The following is a 19548-nucleotide window of genomic DNA, read 5'->3' as shown; positions in this document are numbered from 1 at the left end:
GTGTATTTGCAATCGTTTATTACGTTGTGTCAAAATAATGCAAATCACTAACAAGTCAATATCAACATGGACTATATTTGACAAAAGTTGTACTTGTTTTAAAATCTTTAATTGAAACTATTAGATATTGTGCACATTCCAAGGTCTACAGCCTGAACTTGGTGGAGTACCTCAAGGCTGCACAGGGTCCTCAGAGATCCAAAACAGATTTTTTTTTCAGACTATAAAACATATGTACACAATACTCTCTATACACTTAGTAGGTAAAGTTCATATACACAATGGCACTTAAAAAAATACTTCAATATATAAAAAGGCAATTTACATACAGTCTGAATGTAAGCATTTAGTTGGAAGTGTAGTACACTGATTTAGAACAGTGATTGGCCGTATTTATGTCTTGTTCACAGCTTTCAATATCAAGAGATGAACGTGCTTTGGTGCGAAAAGTGCAAATCAATCCCAGAACAACAGCAAAGGACCTTGTGAAGATGCTGGAGGAAACAGGTACAAAAGTATCTATATCCACAGTAAAACAAGTCCTATATCGACTTAACCTCAAAGGCCGCTCAGCAAGAAAGAAGCCACTGCTCCAAAACCACCATAAAAAAAGCCAGACTACGGTTTGCAACTGCACATGGGGACAAAGGTCGTACTTTTTGGGGAGGCTTGCAAGCCGAAGAACACCATCCCAACCGTGAAGCACAGGGGTGGCAGCATCATGTTGTGGGGGTGCTTTGCTGCAGGAGGGAAAATATTTGCTAGGGATACACTGATTTTATTTGTGAGCAAAGCTTATCTCATTGGAAATGCTGTATACTATAAGAGAGATGTGCAAATGTAGAATATATTATGTACATCTCTTGCACACTGATAGCTAGTGGTAACTATTTGAGGTATAAACATCCACCGAAAAACTGGTCAGAATAACTTCAATGCAAATCATTAGGGAATAGACAAGCCTGTAATACTGTTTTAATAATGCCAGAAGACAGAATCATAGATAGGTATTCAATTTCTATGGAAACTGGGCAGATCCTTGGTGAAACAGGACTTGGAAGGGTGACAACTCAAGACTGCACATGCTGCACCAAGCAGGAAGCCTATGTGCTCATGATCCACAGTAACATCTCTTCATACTGTAATAAAATGAAGGAGTAGCATGATATTCCGAGGCATGATTCGAACCCAGTAGCATAGAGTCCAGAGCCGGACACGTTACCGGCGGTAATCATGCGGTAATCGTGCTCATCACCGGCCGGGTCATTATCATACCTATAATGTCCTCAACAGATCAGAGTGCAGACCAGAAGGATGTGTATTATCATCAGATATGACACCTGAGAGAGAGCTTTTCTTTTCTGCTTTCAAATCCCTGGATTTCTAGTCCCAATGTTCCATGCCCTTCAGAGTAACAGCGTGGTGTCACTCGCGTGCTGCTCCATTCCAGTGACATCACCCACTGAGTCACAGGTAGTTCCACGCACAGCCCCACCCAAGCCCTCCCTCGAGAACGGGGGAGTGTCACTGTCCACAGCTGCTGCTGTTGCTGCGGTCTTGGCGACAGCGGGGTCTCTACTCCGATTGGCATTAGAGATGACAACAACGTAACGATCATCTTCCTTACTCTCGTGGATGTCTGCTGTCACCATATCTCTGTTATTTGGTCTCTGACTTTGACTGCAGGAAGAGAAGGAACTGAAAAGGGGGAGGTCCGGTCTCGCCTGGCTGCAGGAAGGGGAGGAGCTAAATGGGTGGCAACAGGAAGGGGAGGAGCTGAATTGGTTGTTATGACTGCAGGAAGGGGAGGTCCTAAAAAGCGGCAAATCTAGGTGGGGGTCTGCACAAACCCCATGCTCCTCCTCGGCGAAACTGGTGTTGATGTAGATGATGTTCTCTTTGCTGGTAGAAACCTCTGGAAGTTTCTCTGTCAGCTTCTCCAACAGTTCTCTTACCTAAGGGAAGATGGGAAGATTCATGTTTACGCAGTCTTTGTTTATGTCTGCGTACCAAATTACACCCTATTCGTTATATACACACTCAGATTAAGAAAATGTTTATTCGGCTGTCCCAATAGGATAACCCTTTTTGGTTCCAGTTAGAACCCCTTTGGGTTCCCAGTACAACCTTCTGTGGAAAGGGTTCTACCTGGAACCAAAAAGGGTTATTCTATAAGGACAGCCAAAGAAACCTTTTAGGTTCTAGATAGGGGTGGCAGGGAGCCTAGCGGTTGGAGCTGTTGGACCAGTAACCGAAAGATCGCTGGTTCTAATACTCGAGCTGACATGGTGGAAAATCTGTTGATGTGCCCTTAAGCAAGGCCCTTAACCCTAATTTGTTCAGGGGTGCCATACTACCATGGCTGACCCTGTAAGACACGCCTCAAACTCATTCCACCGAGGACAAAGTGTCTGTGGGTTTTCACTCCACCGTTGTACTTGATTGATGAATTAAGGTCACTGATTAGTATGACACTCCCCTTACCTGTTGTCTAGATCTAATAGAAAGGAAAAAACAAAAACCTGCAGACACTCGGTGGAATGAGTTTGACACCCCTGCTGTAAAAAAAACATTTTATCAAACCTTTCTGGTGTATGTGACAATAAAACATATTTTTCCCCCCCTAAAGAGTGTAGCGCACTACTTTTGACCAGGGTGTCTATGTCTATATCACAATGGCACCCCATCCCTATATAGTGCACTACTTTTGACCGGAGCCCCTTGGGTAATAGGGTGCCATTTGGGACACACCTTTGTCTAGCGCACTACCCCAGCAGTTTTCTCACCGGAGTGAAGATGGGGCGGTCCAGGGGGTCAGTACGCCAACAGCTGTACATAATCTCATACCTGGTGGACAGACAGTGGGACAGGAGAAGGATTAAGGCCATTTCTATGTAAAAGGTTACATGAGCACCAACATGTGAAGTTCATAGGAGCATGTCAAAGGAAAGCTAAGGGTCTATATTTTTGTTGTTGAAATTAAGGCATACAGTGGGGCAAAAAAAGTATTTAGTCAGCCACCAATTGTCCATGTTCTCCCACTGAAAAAGATGAGAGAGGCCTGTAAGGGAGTTGAAAGTCATTGTTGCCCAGCAACAGCCCCAAAACATCACTGCTCTAGAGGAGATCGGCATGGAGGAATGGGCCAAAATACCACCAACAGTGTGTGAAAACCTTATGAGGACATACAGAAAACGTTTGACCTCTGTCATTGCCAACAAAGGGTATATAACGAAGTATTGAGAAACTTTTGTTATTGACACAATACTTATTTTCCACCATAATTTGCAAATAAATTCATAAAAAATCCTACAATGTGATTTTCTGGATTTTTTTCTCTCAATTTGTCTGTCATAGTTGAAGTGTACCTATGATGAAAATTACAGGCCTCTCATCTTTTTAAGTGGGAGAACTTGCACAATTGGTGGCTGACTAAATACTTTTTTGCCCCACTGTACATATGAGATGAGTAATGCGAGATATGTAAACATTCTTAAAGCGCCGTTATTAAAGTGTCCAGTTTTCCATTCATTAAAGTGGCCAATGATTTCAAGTCTGTATGTAGGCAGCCGCCTCTCTGTGCTAGTGATCACTGTTTAACAGTCTGATGGCCTTGAGATAGAAGCTGTTTTTCAATCTCTCTGTCCCAGCTTTGATGCACCTGTACTGACTTTGCCCTCTGGATGGAATCAGGGTGAACAGGCAGCGGCGCAGGTGGTTATTGTCCTTGATGATCTTTTTTGCCTTCCTGTGACATCGGGTGTTGTAGGTGTCCTGGAGGGCAGGTAGTTTGCCCCCGGTGATGCGTTGTGCAGACCGCACCACCCTCTGAGAGCCCTGCAGTTGTGGGCGGTCCAGTTGCCATACCAGGCGGTGATACAGCCTGACAGGATCCTCTCAATTGTGCACCTGTAACAGTTAGCGAGGGTTTTCAGTGACAAGCCAAATTTGTTCAGCCTCCTGAGGTTAAAGAAGCGCTGTTGCGCCCTCTTCACCACACTGTCTGTGTGCGAGGACCATTTCAGTTTGTCGGTGATATGTATACCGAGGAACTTAAACGTTCTACCTTCTCCACTGCTGTCCCATCGATGTGAATAGGGGGGTGCTCTCTTTAGTGTTTCCTGAAGTCCACGATCAACTCTTTTGTTTTACTGAGTGTGAGGTTATTTTCCTGACACCACACTCCGAGTGCCCTCACCTCCTCCCTGTAGGCTCTCATCGTTGTTGGTAATCAAGCCTACCACTGTAGTGTCATCTGCAAACTTCATTATTGAGTTGGATGTGTGCATATCCACACAGTCGTGGGTGAACAGGGAGTACAGACCATATTCCCTATGTAGTGCACTAATTTAGACCATATTCACTATGTAGTGCACTAATTTAGACCATTACCCTATGTAGTGCACTACTTTAGACCATTACCCTATGTAGTGCACTACTTTAGACCATATTCCCTATGTAGTGCACCACTTTAGACCAGATGCTGACTAGGATAACAAATCAGTCCACCTTCAGACTATCTGAAACCCAGAAAGAGGAGGTACTGGGATAATATTGGTGGCCACAGCTCAATACCTCACGAGAGCAAGAGATTGTATGTACATATATGTGTATTTTTGTGCATGTGCATTCTGTGCATGCATGTATACGTGCGTGCATGTGCTCGTCTGTGCATGCGCCCATGTGTGTGTGCGCGCGTGTGTGCATGCTTGCATGTCTCCCTCTCTCTCCCTGACCTGGTACAGTGTAGTTGCTGCGGGAGGTAAGGTACCCCATCTCAGGAACTCCGTTGCGTAGCCAACGGATTGTGATAGGAGTCGGGGGACCCACCGCTTCACATGACAGGTTAAAGGGGCTGTTACAAGTTACGTTCATGTCATCTGGGTGTCTAGTGAACATTGGTAGACCTAAACACACACACACACACAGTACATGTTTGAGATGGACTACATTGCAGTCAGACTTGGCAGAATCATTGCTCTACAAGTCACCTTACATCCCAAATAACTACTCATTATGATCAAGAATTACTCATTATGATCAAGATCGGCAATTCTGCGCCAAACTGATCCCCTCAAACACATTCAATAAATTATGTTAAGAACCACTGATGGAAACTCTAGTCATAATTTAATGTCCTGGTATGATGTGGTGACTCACCTTCGACCTGAATGCTGATAGGCTGGGACTCTATCTCTATGTCACGGACTCTCAGTCTACAGCGGTAATCCCCAGCGTCAGCTCTTTGCACACGAGTTATGCTGAAACACACAAGTAGAGGTGAAATGTAGCAATCCTGACATTTCAGAACTTTTACATCTGATTTATAATACTGACTGCACTCGCTTTTTGCGTTTGTCTATCGATGCTCTGATGAAGATTGACTGTAGCTGAAAACTTGTCAGTTAGATCATTGCAAATTTTTATAATTTGAGTATCCAACCGAAATGGTCTAAGTATCCAACCGACCCAAATGACCTAAGTATCCAACCGACCCAAATAATCTAGGTATCCAACCGAAATGGTCTAAGTATCCAACCGACCCAAATGATCTAGGTATCCAACCGACCCAAATGATCTAGGTATCCAACCGACCAAAATAACCTAAGTATCCAACCGACCCAAATGACCTGAGTATCCAACCGACCCAAATATTAACGCTCTTTTCTTCACATGCTGTGTCGGTCATGATCCCCTAATCCCGCCACAGTTACCTGACAGTGAACAGCAGAGTCATGAACCCGTGTGTGACGGTCTGTAATTCGTTGATGACCACCTGCAGGTTTTCAGCCAGCTCCATGGTGTTCTTCCACCACAGCACGGTGAGGTCCAGGTGGTTGTCAGGGACCTCGATGGAGCAGTTGAAATTGGTGTTGTGCCCCTCTGATAGGTGCACCGATCCCACCGTGGGCTTGAACCTGGATGGGAAAGAATAGAAGTTGAGTTAAAATTTTAGGGTTGCACATGAAACACAACTCAACAAGATGTGCATATGGACCTCAGAGTTAGCACACAGACTGATGGATAAAAACCCATGGATATCTAATATCTACCTAATGATGATAAGACAACCGTTACAACATCAACAGTGATTGATAGATAGTAAACTCAGCCTCCTGATGTCAGTTTATTTGTTTATTTGACCTTTATTTAACTAGGCAAGTCAGTTAAGAACAAATTCTTATTTTCAATGACGGCCTAAGAACAGTGGGTTAACTGCCTTGTTCAGGGGCAGAACGACAGATTTGTACCTTGTCAGCTCAGGGATTCAACCTTCCGGTTACTAGTCCAACGCTCTAACCACTAGGCTACCCTGCCGCCCAGTTATTGATAGATAGTAACTTCAGCTTCTTGGTGTCAGTTATTGATAGTAACCTCAGCTTCTTGCTGACAGTTATTGATAGATAGTAACCTCAGCTTCTTGATGTCGTCCTGGCTGAGGTGGACCCTCGTGCTGTGGGCTGGTATGATGAGGGTCTCGGGAGGTACGGTGGGCTGGGTGGAGCGAACCTGACGTCCTGGCATGCTGGGGGAGACAGTGCCTCGGCCACGACCAGGTCCTCCAGAGACACGGTAAACATAGGGACTCCCATGATGCTCAGCTGTATGTGAGCAGGAAGAAACGGTCATTTCCAAAGCCTGTTACAATATTAGACCATCTCTGTCATTTCTCCTACCTTAGATCAATAGTCAATACCTGGATATATTTCTCATAAAAACACCAAATAACATCACAGGGGGATTGGGGAATAATCTGCAGTTGAAACTAACATTTCAGTTCCCTACATTTAGATAGTCTTTCCCTCAGAGTTGGATCTACTCAAATGATTCAAGCCAGCCTAACTCAAATGGTACGGAGACTATACAGGATGAGGTGGAACAGAGTTCATTTTTTATTAAATAAATGTCCCTGTGCTAAGGGAAGAACAAACAGACGCTGCACTTGTCACATTTATGAAATTGTTTATCCCAGTTACTAATAAGCATGCACAAATTAAGAAAATGACTGTAAAAACTGTTAAATCCATGTGGATTGATTAGGAATTGAAAAATTGTATGGCTGAGAGGGATGAGGCAAAAGGAATGACAAATAAGTATGGCTGCACAACCGATTGGCAAATATACTGTAAATTGAGAAATCATGTGACTAAACTGAATAAAAAGATGAAGAGCACCTTTGGAGCACCTTCAATTACATTTTGGGGAAAAAAGGCAAACTCGGCTCCATCATTCATTGAATCAGATGGCTCATTCATCACAAAACCAACTGATAATGCCAACTACTTTAATGATTTTTTCATTGGCAAGATTTAGGCATGACATGCCAGCAACATGACATGCCAGCAACAAACACTGACACTACACATCCAAGTATATCTGACCAAATTATGAAAGACAAGGATTGTAATTTTGAATTCCGTAAAGTGAGTGTGGAAGAGGTGAAAATATTATTGTTGTCTATCAACAATGACAAGTCACCTGGGTCTGACAACTTGGATGGAAAATTACTGAGGATAATAGTGGACGATATTGCCACTCGAATTTGCCATACCATCAATTTAAGCCTACTAGAAAGGGTGTGCCCTCAGGCTTGGAAGGAAGCAAAAGTAATTCCATTACCTAAGAATAGTAAAGCCCCCTTTACTGGCTCAAATAGCCGACCAATCAGCATGTTACCAACTCTTAGTAAACTTCTGGAAAAAATGGTGTCTGACCAGATACAATGCTATTTCACAGAAAACAAATTGATAACAGACTTTCAGCACGCTTATAGGGAAGGACATTCAACAAGCACAGCACTTACAAAAGAGAAATTGATGATAAAAAGATTGTGCGGTCTGTTTTGTTAGACTTGTTAGACAGTGCGGCTTTTGACATTATCGATCATAGTCTGCTACTGGAAAAAAAATTGTGTTATGGCTACACCCCCTGCTATATAGTGGATAAAGAGTTACCAGTCTAACTGAACACAGAGGGTGTTATTTAATGGAAGCCTCTCCAACATAATCCAGGTAGAATCAGGAATTCCCCAGGGCAGCTGTCTAGACCCCTTACTTTTTTCAATCATTGCTAATGACATGCCACTGGCTATGAGCAAAGCCAGCGTGTCTATGTACGTGGATGACTCAACACTATACACGTCAGCTATTTCTGCGACTGAAATGACTGCAACACTTAAAGAGTTGCAGTAAGTATCAGAATGGGTGGCATGGAATAATTTTGTTCTAAATATTTCAAAAACTAAAAGCATTGTTTTTGGGACAAATCATTCACTAATACCTAAACCTCAACTAAATCTTGTGATAAATAACTTGGAAATTGAGCAAGTTAAGGTGACTAAACTGCTTGGAGAAACCCTGGATTGTAAACTGTCATGGTCAAAACATATTGATACAACAGTAGTTAAGATGGGGAGAAGTCTGTCCATAATAAAGCGCTGCTCTGCCTTCTTAACAACTCTATTAACAAGGCAGGTCCTACAGGCCCTAGTTTTGTCGCACCTGGACTACTGTTCAGTCGTGTGGTCAGGTGCCACAAAAAGAGACTTAGGAAAATTGCAATTGACTCAGAACAGGGAAGCACAGCTGGCCCTTGGATGTACACAGAGAGCAAACATTAATAACATGCATGTCAATCTCTCATGACTCAAAGTGGAGGAGACATTGACTTCATCAATACTTGTATTTGTGAGAGGTATTGGCATGTTAAAGCACCAAGCTGTCTGTTTAAACGACTAGCACACAGCTCAGACACCCATGCATACCCCACAATACATGCCACCAAAGGTCTCTTCACAGTCCCCAAATGCAGAACAGACTATGGGAGGCGCACAGTATTACATAGAGCCATGACTACATGGAACTCTATTCCACATCAGGCAACTGATACAATAGCTAAAAATACACCTTATGGAACAGCAGGGACTGTGAAACAACACAAACAAAGGCACAGACACATTTATACACACGATACACACACATACATATGGATTTTGTGTTGTAGATATGTGATAGTGGAGTACGGGCCTGAGGGCATACAGTGTGTTGTGAAATCTGTTATGAATGTATTATGTTTAAAAAAATGTATCACTGTCTTAATTTTGCTGGACCCCAGGAAGAGTAGCTGGCAGCAGCTAATGGGGATCCATAATAAACCCCAGGAAGAGTAGCTGGCAGCAGCTAATGGGGATCCATAATAAATACAAATACTTAACCCTAATTTGCTCCAGGAGCACCTTACTACTATGGCTGACCCTGTAAAACACGTCACTGCACCTATCCGGTGTATGTGACAATAAGACATCCATTTATACATTTTACAACACAGACTGCATTTACACAGGCAATTATAATAGTTTGCCAAATTATTGGCAAAATATCTCATCTGATTAGTCAAAAGACCAATTAGTTGCAAAAGGACAAGGAGACTTTTATCAATAAATTCACTGCATTTACCTCCCAAAAATGAAACGCTAATTAGCTGCTAATTTGGCCATTATAAAGAACTACAAATGCCATAATAATCTGAATGAGACTGATAAATTGAGGCAAAAGTAAGAATCTCTGGATTAACTATCTAATGTTAGCTAAATGTAGAAATTAATCAATTGCCAAAATATCTTTAAAATTGACAATTCTTTGAAATGTCTTGTGCAAGTTTTAAATTGACACAATACCTGTTAGCAAAGGAGCCAGCTAGAGATGGCGTGCAGGAGCTTGCAGGGATTTGTAGTCTTGCATGATGTCTACTTTAATAATAATTAGCTTGTTTTAATCAGAGTAAATAGAGACAAATATTGATAAAAAGTCACCTTGTCCGATACATATTTACATGATCAAAACATTACGCCAGGGTAAGCCTACACAAAACACAGCCCATATTTTAAGTGTTTCTAAAATCCCCAATGGGAAAAAATGAATGGTGGAAAAACAACTGGAACCATTTCCCCGTTTGACCGCTGGGTATTATGACACCTCCATTGTGGGGCTCTGTTGGGCTGCCTGTTTAAGTGCAGCCACAGTGGCATAGACTATGTACCCTTCACATACCCACTATTGTGTGTACGTCAAACATAACAGGAGGAGAATAAAAGACGGATTAATCTATTCAGCACTGGACAAAATCCTTACCATAGAGTCAAGCACACTTCACTGATCAGCAAAACCCTTTACAATACATCCAGACACTATGCTGCAGTGAAACAGATTGGAGTGTAGACCTGCCTTACAGGGCTGTGCTTTCCAAGTAACTGCTCAGGCTTAGAATACTTAAGAAGTTGCACTGACGAAGTGTAACTAATAAGACTAGATGTTTTCTTATGTACAATCTGGGAAATCCTGACAAGCCTATACTGTAGGCTGGGATTAAACACACACTGCAGGATAACATGATAACACTCTGATCCAAGATCGCATAGCAGTTCAGACGTCTTTTGTCCTCGTCTTGTCGTGTCCTGTATATATATATATTTTCAACTTTTTTTCACATACATTTTATTTTTATTTTCCATCAACTCATCTTCTAAACACTCTCCTGCAACCAGCCTCACCAATTTATATTTATAAAAAAGTATTATTTACCTCAGATCTGCAATCCTTCAGGAAGCTAGCCAGAAACTCCAGGAGGCTGGCCAGAAACTAGCCAGAAGCTAGCCAGGAGCTAGCCCAGAAGCTAATCAGAAGCTAACCACGGTTTGTGGTCATCGGCTGTCCTTTAGCTCGAAAATCTATCGAAAATCTATCGCCAGTTTTGTACGGCGCAGCGCGGCTCGGAACGGAACATACCGGACCAATTTTTCTCTCCATGTCCCTGGATTTCAACTGCTCTCTGGACATTCATACCCGGATCTCACAGCTAGCTAGCTGCTATCCGTGTGACAGTCGGCTTTCGTCGATTCCGGAGCAAACATCGATTGTTCCGGTGCTAGCCAGCTCCGTCAATCACGCCTGAGTTCCATCATTCACTCCTGGGCTGCAGTCACCTATCCGGACCCGTTTCACTGCCTACGCGGAGCCCCACCGGGCCTTCACAACCGGACTGCCGACGTTATCTACCTGAAGGAGATCTGGCTGGCTCCTCTGTCGCGACGTTACCGGAACGCCCATCTGCGGCCCGCTAACCGTTAGCTGTCTTTCCGGCTGCTATCTGAATAGACAATCGGACAATTTATTTATTTGAATTATTATGTTTTCTTCTCGGGCCTCTATAACTATATCTATTGTTCTTATTTTTGTTGTTGTTGTGTGATTTGGATTAATCCCCTCTACCACACGGAACCCCACTAATCTACTGACCGAACGCAAGAGGTGGCTAACAACAGACTCCATCCTATGCTAGCTTGCTACCGGTTGGCTTGGCTAGCTGTCTAAATCGCCGTGACCCTAAACCAACCTCTCCACTCACTGGACCCTTTTGATCACTCGACTAAGCATGCCTCTCCTTAATGTCAATATGTCTTGTCCATTGCTGTTCTGGTTAGTGTTTATTGGCTTATTTCACTGTAGAGCCTCTAGTCCTGCTCACTATACCTTATCCAACCTATTAGTTCCACCACCCACACATGCAATGACATCTCCTGGTTTCAATGATGTTTCTAGAGACAATATCTCTCTCTTCATCACTCAATACCTAGGTTTACCTCCACTGTATTCACATCCTACCTTACCTTTGTCTGTACATTATACCTTGATGCTATTTTATCGCCCCCAGAAACCTCCTTTTACTCTCTGTTCCAGACGTTCTAGACGACCAATTCTTATTGCTTTTAGTCGCACCCTTATTCTACTCCTCCTATGTTCCTCTGGCGATGTAGAGGTGAATCCAGGCCCTGCAGTGCCTAGCTCCACTCCTATTCCCCAGGCGCTCTCTTTTGACGACTTCTGTAACCGTAATAGCCTTGGTTTCATGCATGTTAACATTAGAAGCCTCCTCCCTAAGTTTGTTCTATTCACTGCTTTAGCACACTCTGCCAACCCGGATGTTCTAGCTGTGTCTGAATCCTGGCTTAGGAAGACCACCAAAAATTCAGACATTTTAATTCCAAACTACAACATTTTCAGACAAGATAGAACTGCCAAAGGGGGCGGTGTTGCAATCTACTGCAAAGATAGCCTGCAGAGTTCTGTCCTACTATCCAGGTCTGTACCCAAACAATTTGAACTTCTACTTTTAAAAATCCACCTTTCTAAAAACAAGTCTCTCACCGTTGCCGCCTGCTATAGACCACCCTCTGCCCCCAGCTGTGCTCTGGACACCATATGTGAACTGATTGCCCCCCATCTATCTTCAGAGCTCGTGCTGCTAGGCGACCTAAACTGGAACATGCTTAACACCCCAGCCATCCTACAATCTAAACTTGATGCCCTCAATCTCACACAAATTATCAATGAACCTACCAGGTACCTCCCCAAAGCCTTAAACACGGGCACCCTCATAGATATCATCCTAACCAACTTCCCCTCTAAATACACCTCTGCTGTCTTCAACCAAGATCTCAGCGATCACTGCCTCATTGCCTGCATCCGTAATGGGTCAGCGGTCAAACGACCTCCTCTCATCACTGTAAAATGCTCCCTGAAACACTTCAGCGAGCAGGCCTTTCTAATCGACCTGGCCGGGGTATCCTGGAAGGATATTGACCTCATCCCGTCAGTAGAGGATGCCTGGATATTTTTTAAAAATGCCTTCCTAACCATCTTAAATAAACATGCCCCATTCAAGAAATTTAGAACCAGGAACAGATATAGCCCTTGGTTCTCCCCAGACCTGACTGCCCTTAATCAACACAAAAACGTCCTATGGCGTTCTGCATTAGCATCGAACAGCCCCCGTGATATGCAGCTGTTCAGGGAAGCTAGAAACCATTATACACAGGCAGTTAGAAAAGCCAAGGCTAGCTTTTTCAAGCAGAAATTTGCTTCTTGCAACACTAACTCAAAAAAGTTCTGGGACACTGTAAAGTCCATGGAGAATAAGAACACCTCCTCCCAGCTGCCCACTGCACTGAAGATAGGAAACACTGTCACCACTGATAAATCCACCATAATTGAACATTTCAATAAGCATTTTTCTACTGCTGGCCATGCTTTCCACCTGGCTACTCCTACCCCTGTCAACAGCACTGCACCCCCAACAGCAACTCGCCCAAGCCTTCCCCATTTCTCCTTCTCCCAAATCCATTCAGCTGATGTTCTGAAAGAGCTGCAAAATCTGGACCCCTACAAATCAGCCGGGCTAGACAATCTGGACCCTTTCTTTCTAAAATTATCTGCCGAAATTGTTGCCACCCCTATTACTAGCCTGTTCAACCTCTCTTTCGTGTCGTCTGAGATTCCCAAAGATTGGAAAGCAGCTGCGGTCATCCCCCTCTTCAAAGGGGGGGACACTCTTGACCCAAACTGCTACAGACCTATATCTATCCTACCATGCCTTTCTAAGGTCTTCGAAAGCCAAGTCAACAAACAGATTACCGACCATTTTGAATCTCACCATACCTTCTCTGCTATGCAATCTGGTTTCAGAGCTGGTCATGGGTGCACCTCAGCCACGCTCAAGGTCCTAAACGATATCTTAACCGCCATCGATAAGAAACATTACTGTGCAGCCGTATTCATTGATCTGGCCAAGGCTTTCGACTCTGTCAATCACCACATCCTCATCGGCAGACTCAACAGCCTTGGTTTCTCAAATGATTGCCTCGCCTGGTTCACCAACTACTTCTCTGATAGAGTTCAGTGTGTCAAATCTGAGGGTCTGTTGTCCGGACCTCTGGCAGTCTCTATGGGGGTGCCACAGGGTTCAATTCTTGGACCGACTCTCTTCTCTGTATACATCAATGAGGTCGCTCTTGCTGCTGGTGAGTCTCTGATCCACCTCTACGCAGACGACACCATTCTGTATACTTCCGGCCCTTCTTTGGACACTGTGTTAACAACCCTCCAGGCAAGCTTCAATGCCATACAACTCTCCTTCCGTGGCCTCCAACTGCTCTTAAATACAAGTAAAACTAAATGCATGCTCTTCAACCGATCACTACCTGCACCTACCCGCCTGTCCAACATCACTACTCTGGACGGCTCTGACTTAGAATACGTGGACAACTACAAATACTTAGGTGTCTGGTTAGACTGTAAACTCTCCTTCCAGACCCATATCAAACATCTCCAATCCAAAGTTAAATCTAGAATTGGCTTCCTATTTCGCAACAAAGCATCCTTCACTCATGCTGCCAAACATACCCTTGTAAAACTGACCATCCTACCAATCCTCGACTTTGGCGATGTCATTTACAAAATAGCCTCCAATACCCTACTCAACAAACTGGATGCAGTCTATCACAGTGCAATCCGTTTTGTCACCAAAGCCCCATATACTACCCACCATTGCGACCTGTACGCTCTCGTTGGCTGGCCCTCGCTTCATACTCGTCGCCAAACCCACTGGCTCCATGTCATCTACAAGACCCTGCTAGGTAAAGTCCCCCCTTATCTCAGCTCGCTGGTCACCATAGCATCTCCCACCTGTAGCACACGCTCCAGCAGGTATATCTCTCTAGTCACCCCCAAAACCAATTCTTTCTTTGGCCGTCTCTCTTTCCAGTTCTCTGCTGCCAATGACTGGAACGAACTACAAAAATCTCTGAAACTGGAAACACTTATCTCCCTCACTAGCTTTAAGCACCAACTGTCAGAGCAGCTCACTGATTACTGCACCTGTACATAGCCCACATATAATTTAGCCCTATCAACTACCTCTTTCCCAACTGTATTTCATTAATTTATTTATTTTGCTCCTTTGCACCCCATTATTTTTATTTCTACTTTGCACATTCTTCCATTGCAAAACTACCATTCCAGTGTTTTACTTGCTATATTGTATTTACCTTGCCACCAAGGCCTTTTTTTGCCTTTACCTCCCTTCTCACCTCATTTGCTCACATTGTATATAGACTTGTTTATACTTTATTATTGACTGTATGTTTGTTTTACTCCATGTGTAACTCTGTGTTGTTGTATCTGTCGAACTGCTTTGCTTTATCTTGGCCAGGTCGCAATTGTAAATGAGAACTTGTTCTCAACTTGCCTACCTGGTTAAATAAAGGTAAAATAAAAATAAAAATAAATAAATAAAAATGAACACCAAAGCGTGGGCTGGGGCCCCAACACAAAGACACATGCATTCCATTATATTTCCATATGCAAATAGCATTGTCCTTTTACAAGCAATCTCAGTTGGGCCAGTCTGCACATCTCAAAATTGGGTTGGAGATGATTTATGGTGAAAGAGGAGATGGGTCTAGAAATTGAAATATTGTTGCAGTACAAACAGAATAAATGCTATCAAAATTATTTCCTCAAGCAATCTATGTTGGGGCAGTCTGTACGTTGTGAAGTTGGTTTCGCATTAATAGCTTAGAGCCAGGATACATTTAATGTAAATATTGAAAATGTTTGCTCATAAATACATGATCACAAGAAATCAACATATGGAATTAATTTAGAATCTAATCAATCTAAACTCAAGTTTCAAAATGAACAAATATGAAACATTGAAAATTAACTGATTGAAAAACAGCAGTTGATTTATCAAATACATAATTATCTTTCGACAGAAAGAGTTGTGGTCAAAGTCCTCCAAAAAACCCAAATGGTTAAATTGCATTTAAAAGACGACTACAATACTTCTATGGACTATTTTACTTTCTATGAGTGTTAGCACAATCATGGGGAAATCAGGCTAGTGGTCAGTTTTCCCACAAATTATGAAAAAGTAAAATAGTCCATAGAAGTATTGTAGTTCACGTTTTTGGCATTGTAAATAGTGTGGTAGTGCCTGGTTATAGTTTAAAAAAATGTCACTTTTGACAGAAAGAGTTGTGCTCAAAGTCCTTCAAAACCCCAAAATGGTTCAATTGTAACTTACCATTGGCCAGATTCCCCAAAACGATGCAAAAACTTGTAGAACGTAAAACAGTCAATAGAGATAATTTATTCAACTCTTTTGCCGCAGTAAATAGTGTGCAGTGCGCGCACACGGGGAATTGATCCGCTACCAGCTCCTCTCCAATAAAAAAAACTTATCTATAAGTAATTTTGGAGCGCTCTGACACGTTACCACAAATAGTTATAATTCTCAACATCATTAATACAAACTAACTAACTAATTTTATCCCAGTCTGTAATCCAGCTGTTTTCGTTCGGAGAAGATCCAGGATTGGAGATCTGGAAATCACGTTTCTCTGGACGCGAATCTGGAAATAACGTTTGTCAGAATGGCGAATCTGGAAATTACGTTTCTCTGGACGGCGAAGATAAACTTTCTTTGGTGACATCGTCACTAGAGGTTTTTGAAGGATCACATTTTAGGGCGGGGACTCTTCTTTCCCTTCAATGCTTACCCTCCTTATCTACGCTAAGCACAGTAAAACATGTTTAACTAGGCAAGTCAGTTAAGAACAAATTCTTAATTACTACGACAGCCTACACCGGCCAAACCCGGACTAAACTGGGCCAATTGTGCGCAGCCCTATGGGACTCCCAATCACGACCGGTTGTGATACAGCCTGGACAGTAGCTGCTGCAAATATTGATAAATGCTTATCAAAAGTTAGACTACTGTCGCACTTTTCCACCAATAATTATGATGACAAAACAATTCAAATGTAGTCAGGTGATCTAACCACTAACATTGTTGATGGGGGCTAGTTTACAAAAATCAAGCAATAAAAATCGTCGTCTTCTGTCTATGGACAATAGTAGCATGGCTGACTCGTGTTAGCAAGACTGGGATAATAGAGGATTTGACTAAGATGAGAACAATAAAGAAAATATTGGCTTGCATTAACAGCACATTTTATAACAACACAACATTATCTGCTATTGATGTAGTTTCATTTCCATACGTGCAACACGTCCACAGTGCGGCGCCCTTTGACTATGTGAAATTCAAGCCTGTTTTACATTTGGTCTAACGACTGTTCGTGGACAGTTTGTCACATTCTAATGGTCCACAGACAGCCTTTACAACAGCCTCTTCTTTACGATATTCCATAGGACTCCCACTCACTGGACGAGCCAGACCCAGTCAATCAAAATGAATTTTTCCTGACAAAAGGGATTTATTACAGACAGAAATAATCTACAAGACAAATACTCACAAGACATTACTTTTTTTGGGGGGCTTTACACTCTACCCCTCTAAGTGGTAGAGTGTAAAGAGGGGGTCCCTGGGTCACTGGCAATTAAAGTTTGAAAACCCCTGCCATAGTATATAGACAAACAAAATAAGCATTGCAATTCAAACTATACAGGAGCTTCTCATCTAAACCATGTTGCACATAGGCTGTGTTTAGACACAGTCCAATTCTGATATTTTTTCAACTAATTGGTCTTTTGACCAATCACATCAGATCTTTTCACATTAGATCTTTTTCAGAGCTGATCTGATTGGTCAAAAGAACAATTAATGAAAAAAAAAAACAGAATTGGGCTGCCTGTCTAAACGCAGCCAGTGTTGCACACTCGATTAATGCAATGATCCACAAATGTGTGGATATTCTAAAAGCCTTTAATTTTCAATTTGGCTAATTGAGCAAACATGCTGTCTACTGGTGTTAAGGTCATTCTCGCAGGGACATGTGGTGTGGGAGAGCCGTTGTCTTTACACTATACCACTTAGAGGGGGGTATGTGGTGTAGATATCTCACACACTACCTCTGGAGGAAGTGTGGGAGACATCTTTAAAAAGAGATTTGCATCTATATCTGTCTCTTTATACTTCACAAGAATCTCTCCTGGACCTAGTTTGTGTCGTCAAAGTAGTGTAGTGTAAAAAGGCCCTAAACAGTAGACTGTGATGGCAGAGGGTCAGTCCTTAGTGTTGGACAAAGCAGAGTGCCCTTGTTCCCAGAAGACCCAGAACTACTCTTCACTTGCCAGAAGAAAGTCCACAATGGCACTGCCCATGATGGCACAGATAAACTGAACAAAAATAAATGCAACCTGTAACAATTTCAAAGATTTAACTGAGTTATAGTTCATAAAAGGAAATCAGTCAATTGAAATAAATGGATTTCACATGCCTGGGAATACAGATATGCATCGGTTGGTCACATCGGTTGGTCACAAAAAAAAAAATAGGGGGGTGAATCAGAAAACCAGTAATTATCTGGTGTGACCACAATTTGCCTCATGCAGCATGACACATCTTGTTTGCGTAGAGTTGATCCGGCTGTTGATTGTGGCCTGTGGAATGTTATCCAAAACCTCTTTAATGGCTGTGCGAAGTTGATGGATATTGGCGGGAACTGGAACATGCTGTCGTACACATCAATCCAGAGCTTCCCAAACATGCTCAATAGGTGACATGTCTGGTGAGTATGCAGGCCATGGAAGAACTGGGACATTTTCATCTTCCAGGAATTGTGTACAGATCCTTGTGACATGGGGCTGTGCATTATCATGCTGAAGCATGAGTTAATGGCGGCAGATGAATGAAGTGGCAGATGAATGAAACAACAATGGGCCTCAGGATCTCGTCATGGTATCTCTGTGCATTCCAATTGCCATCAATAAAATGCAATTGTGATCGTTGTCCGACACTTATGCCTGCCCATACCATAACCTCACTGCCACCATGGGGCACTCTGTTCACAACGTTGACATCAGCAAACCACTTGCCCACACAACGCCATCTGACCGGTACAGTTGAAACTGGGATTCATCTGTGAAGAGCACACTTCTCCAGCATGCCAGTGGCCATCAAAGTTGAAAGCCATCTACGACCAAACAATATTACCCCGGGACAGTAGAGGCTGATGAGCTGGTAATAGCCATCTATGAGCAAACAATATTACCCTGGGACAGTAGAGGGTGATGTTCTGTTTGAATCGGATGAAGTGTTGAGTGGAGATGAACGTGAGAAGAATTGGATTTCAGAGGAGAAAGCAGAAGGAAGTAAGAGTAGTAAAGTGGCAGTGAAATGTAGTAAATCCAAACCTAGTTCTCAGTCTTTTTTGGTTGGAATAGGGGTTGTTACCTGGGATGTCCGTTTGAAGTGTCTATTATAATTGTGGATGCGTTGGATGAGAATAATGAGAAGTGGGCTTACTTAGTTTTTTTTGTGCTTCTATAGAACAGAAGGAGCATGCTCTGCTCCTCAAAAAGATGTCAGATTGGAATGCGTGATGTGTGGATCTTCGAAGCAGGGTATCTATCAAGGGTGTTATCTCTGGGGTGGTGCGCTAGAAGTAAATGCAAAGGATATATACGTAAAGAATTGGATCAAGTGGTTGGTGCACAGCGACTGACCTGCTTGGTGGATGGAGTGAGGAAGTCCATCCCCTCTATTGTTTTGTGATGAAGAGTCTCTTCTTTCTTACGTGCATTTGGGTTATGTGAGATTCCTTGTGAGAGCCTTCATGCCCAAACCCATGCCCCCCGCAATGGAATATCATATTTTTGTTTTGTTTCAATACCCCATGCAGTATGGGGCAGTAAGACACCAATAGGTGAAGTCTGCCATAACACTTTGTCATGGCGTTGCCCTGTT

At 42.8% G+C, this 19548-nt stretch overlaps 1 protein-coding gene across 2 annotated transcripts; it reads right to left on the bottom strand.

The window, feature by feature from the left end:
* Nucleotides 1-90: 90 nt before the first annotated feature.
* On the bottom strand, nucleotides 91-16419 carry LOC110503003 (tyrosine-protein kinase Mer). Of its 2 annotated transcripts, none has more exons than XM_021581365.2 (7): nucleotides 15922-16418; nucleotides 6413-6602; nucleotides 5715-5918; nucleotides 5161-5261; nucleotides 4772-4907; nucleotides 2787-2847; nucleotides 91-1955 (listed from the first exon to the last, which is right to left on the bottom strand). In XM_021581365.2, exons 2-7 carry the CDS (start codon nucleotides 6523-6525, stop codon nucleotides 1407-1409), a joined length of 1164 nt encoding a protein of 387 aa, XP_021437040.2. In that variant the 5' UTR covers nucleotides 6526-6602; nucleotides 15922-16418; the 3' UTR covers nucleotides 91-1406. The 2 variants fall into 2 exon arrangements, with proteins under 2 accessions (XP_021437040.2, XP_021437041.2); XM_021581366.2 differs by having other exon boundaries at nucleotides 1723-1955; nucleotides 4737-4907; nucleotides 15922-16419.
* Nucleotides 16420-19548: the final 3129 nt, after the last annotated feature.

This window comes from Oncorhynchus mykiss, chromosome 23 (assembly GCF_013265735.2).
Source record: "Oncorhynchus mykiss isolate Arlee chromosome 23, USDA_OmykA_1.1, whole genome shotgun sequence".
Taxonomy (NCBI): Eukaryota; Metazoa; Chordata; class Actinopteri; order Salmoniformes; family Salmonidae; genus Oncorhynchus; species Oncorhynchus mykiss.
The sequence above is the reverse complement of the archived record's forward strand: the minus strand, read 5'-3'. Positions and strand labels throughout refer to the sequence as shown.